Here is an 8,372-nt window from a genome sequence, read left to right on the forward strand (position 1 = left end):
AGTAAACACATATTAAAGGGGGTTTTAAGCCCTTAAACCCTTCCAAAACACCAATAAGGCTTAGATACAACTTGTAGAATTATGGAATTGGCCTTGGAACACCTTGAACATCAATTTAGAGGAGTAAACTTGAGTTTACTGCCCAAGAACATGCTTGGGCCGTAAACTCATTGTTCATGGAGAGTAAACTCCTCTAAATGTGTTAAAATGCCACTTTAACACACCTAAAGCCTTGGGATAAATTCTAGAAGTGTTTACAAACAAGTATTGGACCTTAAAACATATAAAATCACCCTTTCATAAGAGTTCACGGCCATGAAGGTGTTCATGGGTTGTAAACTCCTAAAAGCATGCCAAAAGTCCCCCAAAAATTGATACAAGGCTTAGGAAAAATCATTAGAATCACATGTGATTGTCTAAGGACCAAAACTTTAAGAACTGGATGTGAGGGGGGAGTTTACGGCCGTAAACTCCATGTTTACAACCGTAAACTCCAATAAATGGTCCCTATGTTAGTTTCAATCTATTCCAAAGTCTAAAATCCAAGTCTAGCAATATTTCCCAAGTGTTTTGAAGCCATTTTGCACCCAAAATCAACCTCCATGATTTCACGGCCATGAACTCATATGGATGAGGTGTTTAGGGTAGTAAACTCCTAAAGGAGTTTACTCTTCAAGAGTAAACTCCATTCCCTAGTCATACAAGTCGTTAAACGCCACCTGGGTCCTTCCAAACACTCAAAATGGGGTGTTTCCGCAACTAGAAGTGTATGTCCTTAGCAAATAAATTAATCAAGTCCTAATTAAATACAAATATGTATCATTTCATAATCCATAGGAATCTTGTGTGTTCACGAACCTAGAACTGACGTTTAGGATCCAATCTGACGCGTTTCTCAACCGGTGAGTTCATACCCCTACCCTTTTTCATGTGTTTTTCAAATTGTTTTCAACGTTTTCAGGGGGAATACAAGCAAAAGTACAAGGAATCTTGTACTTAAACGTATTTTCAGTTCAAATGTTTTATTTCATGTATGATTCTAATAATGAAAATTGTGATAACTAATGGTTCGAATTGCAGGTTAAACAGTTAGACTAAAGCCAAATTTCTTTAAAAAGTGTTTTGATCTATATTACTTTCTGTAAAAGAAATCATACTAATCATAACTAAGATTAATACTAAACGAATGCGAATACGAATTCAATAGGATATTACAAATACGAATACGAATACGAACTAGAATACGAATACGAACTAGAATACGAATACGAATAAGAATGTAACCAATAGTATAGTACGAATACGAATATAACTATTAGGTTAGTACGAATACGAATGCGAATACGAATATAACTAATAGGATAGAACGAATATGAATACGAATCTAACCAATAGCATAGTACGAATTCGAATGCGAATACGAATACGAATATAACTAATAGGATAGAACGAATACGAATACGAATCTAACCAATAGCATAGTACGAATACGAATGCGAGTACGAATACGAATGCGAATACAAATATAACTAATAGGATAGAACGAATACGAATACGAATACGAATATAACTAATAGTATAGTACGAATACGAATACGAATATAACTATTAGGTTAGTACGAATATGAATGCGAATACGAATATAACTAATAGGATAGAACGAATACGAATACGAATACGAATATAACCAATAGTATAGTACGAATATGAGTACGAATACGAATACGAATATAACTATTAGGTTAGTACGAATACGAATGCAAATACGAATACAAATATAACTATTAGGTTAATACGAACTCGAATACGAATGCGAATAGAAATAGGACTACGAATGCGAAATAACGCCTTTAGATGACACCAAGACTTCGAATATACACTTAATGTACGCCTTGAATGTCACCAGAGTTTCGAATTTAATACGAAAGTACGCCTCTGGACCTCTACTGAGTTTCGAATACATCCGCCTTAGAATGTCGCCAGAGATACGAAAATACAACTAATGTACTCTTTTGGAAATCATCAGAATAATTGAAAATACTGTAATGTACGTTTCTAGTGAATCCAAATATTCGAAAATACAACTAAGTTAGTAGATGATAGACATTCGAATGTAGAATAACTAAGAGTTTAGAATACTTAACTAATACTACGAGTATGGTAATCATTAGTACTTCGAAATTAAACTTAAGAACCAACCTCAACACATAGGAAAATATGGGATTTTCCTGAAGTAACATAACAACTAGTAACGAAATTAGAAACGAATAAAGTAACAAACGAATAACTGAACTATTAGGAAAATATGGGATTTTCCTAGAATGACATAACAAACCATTTTCGAAATTGTAACGAAAGATAACTAATCTGTTTTCATAAGAAAATATGGGATTTTCTTGAACAACTTTTTCAGAAAGCAAAGGAACTCGTTCTTTTCAAAACTAAATCGCTTATCAACTCACCAGCTTTATGCTGATTTTCAAACTGCTTGTATTCTCAGGTCAGTGTTAGAGAGGTACACCGCCACCTTTTGGAGAAGACGGAGCGTTCCGAAGACTCGTCTTTACTTTTGTTCGTATGATATATGTATAACACTTGTATAACTTTTCTTTCAAACAAATGTAAACAATATTATGTAATGTAATGTCTTGTGTTTACTGTTTTACTATGTGTATTGGATTTGATACTCAACGTGGAGTCAACCTCGGAAATATTTCCGCCTTTGGTTTTTGGGGTGTGACATCCCCCCTTTGAGAGAGGCAAAGCCATAATGAATTCCATTGACACATCTTCCCAAGGCCGAATAGGAACCGGCAAAGGATGTTTTAACACCATGCTTGAAAGTTTTTTCGTCATCCGACATGTAACACACTTGCCCACTATGTTGGTTACATCCCCAACATCTTTAGGCAAAAAGAAATGTTCTTGAAGCACCTCCAAAGTCTTGTTAATGGAAAAATAACCCGCCAAACCACCACCATGAGCTTCACGAATCAGCAAGTCCCTTATTGCATGTTTAGGGACACAAAGGTGATTGCCTTTTGATACCTTTATGGGCTTGATTAAGTGAGTAGGGTTTTGTTTAGGTAAATTAAGCTAGAATAACAACCACAAATGATAGGTGTATAGGAATAAATGAATAGATTAATAAGTAATCATGACGTACTAAGTTGTATACCGGTGAAAACTATCCAAGAATAATATTAGATTGAATGCATATCAAGTCAAGAACACGTCTCGACTATGATAAGTAGTGAACTATAACTATAATTCAAAGTGAACAAAGGTTCTATTGATTAAAATTATATCTATTTTTTTTCATGCGTACTTTGCTTATATTAAGCCTTTATTAGAAAGTTAGTGGTTACAAACCACCCAACCAATGACTCAGTGAAACTAATAATGAAAATTAAAAAACTCATGAAACCACATAAAAAAACCTTTGCCACACTAATGAATGTAAAAAACGTCCAGGCTCCATTAAGGAGCCACAAGAAGCATTAAAGTGTAACCCAACTCCACCAAAGAGTATCAAAATGGCTAGGAGGATTTATGTAGCAAAAGTACCGGTTTTGAGCACTTATGAAGTCGTTAAAATGTTGCTTTAGCCTTCATGTGACCCTAATTCAATTCATAGGTTACCATGCACAACCCAACCATTGAGCCCAAACCACCTTCTAGCCTACTAGTAATCCTTAATCCATCACCTTTAGGGCTTTCATGATCCTTGCATGGATCATCCTTTCCCCCTTTGAAAAGATATGACCTTAATTCAATAAGGCCATCCTCAACAAGATACGGTGAAAGGTCTCCCACATTAAAGGAAGCATGCACTCCATGGTCTCCTCCCTAATCCACCTTATAAACATTATCATCGACACGTGACACCACTTTCTAAAGACCTTCAGCTCTTGGTATCAAATTTTGTTATCCCTTTTGTTAGGAAACGTTCTTTCCTCATATGAACCTAAACCAAGTCACCATCTTGAAAGACACGTGGTTTCCTCTGCATGTTGGAATTCGGTTTGTACACGTCATTCACGGTTTCAATCTTCACACGAACTTGTTGGTGTAGTTTTATCATGGCTTTCAGCTTTTCATTAACATCCTTGTGAACCAATTCATCCTTTGGCAATGGAATCAAATCCAAAGGCATGTAAGGATTCACACCATACACCACTTCAAAAGGAGAGTGACATGTAGCACAAGTAGGAGAACAATTACAGGGATACTCAGCATGTGCAAGTTTGATATCTAATGTTTTTGAGTTTTGCTAACTAACCCCTCAACAACGTACCCAAAGTTCTATTAGTCACCTTCGTTTTCCCATCAGTTTGTGGATGATAGGATGTACTAAAAAGTAACTTAGTACCTACTTTCCTCCACAAAGTGTTCCAAAAGTAACTCAAAAACATGGAATCCCTATCAGAACAATAGCTTTAGGAATAATATGCAAGCGAAGCACCTCTATAATGTACAAATCAAACACATTAGATGCATATATCATCGGTTTTATGACACGACATAGAGTGAGAAAGTTTTGAAAACCTATCCACCACCACTATAATGGAATCCTTCCCCCCTTTGAGTTCTAGGCAAAGCCATAATGAATTCCATTGACACATCTTCCCAAGGCCAAATAGGAACCGGCAAAGGATGTTTAAACACCATGCTTGAAAGTTTTTTTCGTCATCCGACATGTAACACACTTGCGCACTATGTTGGTTACATCCCCAACATCTTTAGGCCAGAAGAAATGTTCTTGAAGCACCTCCAAAGTCTTGCTAATGGAAAAATAACCCCCCAAACCACCACCATGAGCTTCACAAATCAGCAAGTCCCGTACTGCATGTTTAGGGAGACAAAGGTGATTGCCTTTTGATACCTTTATGGGCTTGATTAAGTGAGTAGGGTTTTGTTTAGGTAAATTATGCTAGAATAACAACCACAAATGATATGTGTATGGGAATAAATGAATAGATTAATAAGTAATCATGACGTACTAAGTTGTATACCGGTGAAAACTATCCAAGAATAATATTTTATTGAATGCGTATCAAGTCAAGAACATGTCTCGACTATGACAAGTAGTGAACTATAACTATAATTCAAAGTGAACAAAGGTTTTGTTGATTAAAATTATATCTATTTTTTTTCATGCGTACTTGGCTTACCTTTATTAGAACGTTAGTGGTTAGAAGCCACCCAACCAACTACTCAGTGAAACTAATAATGAAAATTAAAAAAACTCATGAAACCACATAAAAAAACCTCTGACACATTAATGAATGTAAAAAACGACCAGGCTCCATTAAGGAGCCACAAGAAGCATTAAAGTGTAACCCAACTCCACCAAAGAGAAGTCATTTGCAAAAAAATTTCTCTTTCTAACTTTCTCTCTCTAGTATTCTCTCTCTCGCTTTTCCAGTTTTTGCGTGTGGCTTGGTGGCGATTTTGGCTGACCGGAGCTCGATCCGGTGCCGGAATCACCTTTTTCTTGCTATGATTATGTTGAGTATCCTTCACCTATGATCTGTGTAGGTGAAGATTCAATGTTTGGAAAAATTGGAAGTATGTTCGGCATGAATTCAACTGATCCTCCTGATCCAGATAATCAAAAAGTGTATGAAGACGAATTGGATGCTGATGTTGGAGCTAGACGAAGAGGTAGAAGAGCTGTGCACAAGGAAATTTCTCCCTATTCTGGGGATAAGCCCCCTCGATTGAAAGAAAAAATTGAATCTAAGGCTAAGCGAATTCAGGAAGAGAAGAAGTATTTGAGTTCGAAATCCCAAATTGAAAGTTCGAAGGTTGTCTTAAGAGCTGGAGTGCGTGAAGTTATTAAAGCTGGATATGGCAAGGAGAATGTCGATCCTGATTTCATTAAATCGGAACTAGATGCGTTTGAGAAAGTAATTGCTAATGGGAAGAAACTGGAACAACAAATTGCGACAAAATCTAAGAGGATATCTAAATCGAAGAGTGTATCGGTGGAGGAAAAAGGGTTTGTGATGCTTCCAATTACATCGGATATGCTTGAGGGTTTCAATTCCTCAAAGGATAAGGTGAATGCTTCTCTTTCTTATTCCCCGTCTCATGATAGTGAATCGTTTCCTGCCAAGGGTATTTTGGGTAAGAGTCCAGATGTCAATCATTCCTCTCCTGTCATTGGATCTGATTCTGTTAAGTAGGTGGAATAATCTACTAATTTTAGTGATGAGATGATGAAGGAAGCTTTGAACGAAGATGAGAAAACGAGTGAAGAACCTGATGCTGCTTTGAGGAATAGTCAGGGTACTAGTTTTCTGGATCTAAAATGGGATACAAAGCCAATGAATGTTGATAATTTCTCAAACTCAAGAGTTTCTCTTGCAGCCAAATTGGTTAGTGAATATAACAAGAAGACTTATGCTAGAATGGTTGAATCTACAAGTACTGTGGTTGATTTAAACATTAAAGTAATTCCTAAAGTTGATGGGAAACCAATTGGCAAAGTTGAATTGCCCTATGCAGATCTTCTGCTTGGAGGAGCTCCCTATCATGCTACTCTGTATGGATTTTTGTGGGTAAGAAACTTGCGTTCCCAACTGTGAATCATTTCTGTTTCAAAATGTGGAAGATATTTGGATTGAAGGATATTATGGTCAATGATGAAGACTTCTTCTTTTTTAAGTTTGATTCTAAAGAAGGTATGATGAATGTGATTGAAGGGGGACCTTGGCTTATTAACAATGTTCCATTGTTTATCCAAAGATGGAGACCTGGACTTGTTTTGTGCAAACCACAGATCAACTCTGTTCCTGTATGGGTTAAAGTTTTTAATGTTCCTTTGCAATATTGGAATAGCAAGGGAGTAACATTGATTGCTAATGAAATTGGGAAACCGATGGCTATGGACAAGATTACGCAAAAGATGTGTAATGAGCACTGGGGAAAGGCCTGCATTTATGAGATTTCTCATTGAAATGTCAGTTGAAGAGGAGTGGCTGAAGGAGATAAGTGTTGTGTCAATCGATTTTGGAACAGGGGAAAAAGTTGAATCTAAATGCAGGATTGAATATGCTTGGAGACCAGATATTTGTGCTCATTGCAAAGTGTATTGTCATAGAAATAGCAACTGTGGTATTGTAAATAGTCAAGAAAAGGATGCAAAAGAAGATGGAAAGGTTGTTATAGAAGAGGGAAATAAGGATGATAAAGTTGATGATGATGGGTTTATTCTGGTCACCAAAAAGAATAACTAAGGGAAGCAAATTAGTAACAATGTTGTTCTTCAAGAAAATGGGAAAATTGATTTGATTAAATCTTTGGAAAAAAGCTCTGTTCCAATGGAGGGAATTGTTAGTAATAATAAGGAAGGAAAAAGTGAGGAAAACGAAGACAATAAAGGGAAGCAAAAAGATAAGCAGGCAGAAGTTAAAGAAGTAAGTCAAAAAGATTCAGAAGACAACAAAGGAAAAGAAGGGAAAAACAGTGCAGAGAGCTATTCTAAGTTTGCTGTGGGTAAACTCAAAAAAGATGGGAAGGTTGCAGGGGCATTTCAGTCTTTTGATGGAAAAAGTGGGAAATCGAATGGAACTGGAGTTTTTATTCCAAAGGAGAAATTGGGGAATAAAGTCAAGAATGTTATAGACAATTTCAATGCCAAGAAAGAAGAAATGCAGGGGAAAAAGGAGGAATCAAAGAAAAAAGTTTATGTTCCAAAGAAGTCGGTTAATGTCAAAATTAGCTCTAATTTTGATCATTTGGGTTCTACTTCAGGAAAAGAAGATCGGGATGAGATAATTTCAAAAAATCCTTTTGATGTTCTAACGGATGAATTGGGGTTAAAGGATATGTCATATTTAGATGAGATTGATCCGGAGATTATCACTGGTGGTGCCCAGAAGTTAAGCACCGAAACCTCAGTTGTTGATCAATGATGTTGGGTATAGGTTGCTGGAATGTGAGGGACTCTAATCTTAGGCCTAAACAAGAAGAAATTAAAAAGGTGATTAATAGTAATAAGTTGTCTTTGATTGCTATTCTTGAGTCTCAAGTGCGATTCAATAAGCTTCAAATGACTTGTAATAAAGTTTTTGGGAATTGGATGTGGATTTCTAATCAAGAAGTGAGCCCCAAAGGTACTCGTATTATCATTGGGTGGGATCCGGATGAATTAGTGGTCATGCCGTTGGATGCTAGTAGTCAGGCTATGCATTGTCAGATTCTCTTCATAAAAGAAAATAAGAGGATTTTTTGTTCTTTTATCTATGCTTGTAATTATTACATAGATAGAAGAAAACTTTGGGAATCGTTGGAAAAACATAAATGTTCGATTGATAATTCTCCTTGGTTGATTGTTGGGGATTTTAATGTTACTAGGGAACTTA

At 36.2% G+C, this 8,372-nt stretch overlaps 1 protein-coding gene across 1 annotated transcript; it reads left to right on the forward strand.

Moving 5' to 3' along the window:
- Window positions 1-6,224: 6,224 nt before the first annotated feature.
- LOC145099360 (uncharacterized) lies at window positions 6,225-6,964 on the forward strand. The gene is made up of 2 exons (XM_079036946.1): window positions 6,225-6,566; window positions 6,620-6,964. Exons 1-2 carry the CDS (start codon window positions 6,225-6,227, stop codon window positions 6,962-6,964), a joined length of 687 nt encoding a protein of 228 aa, XP_078893072.1.
- Window positions 6,965-8,372: the final 1,408 nt, after the last annotated feature.

Source organism: Lactuca serriola, chromosome 4, assembly GCF_051521515.1.
Source record: "Lactuca serriola cultivar US96UC23 chromosome 4, Lser_US96UC23_V15, whole genome shotgun sequence".
NCBI classification, from domain to species: domain Eukaryota; kingdom Viridiplantae; phylum Streptophyta; class Magnoliopsida; order Asterales; family Asteraceae; genus Lactuca; species Lactuca serriola.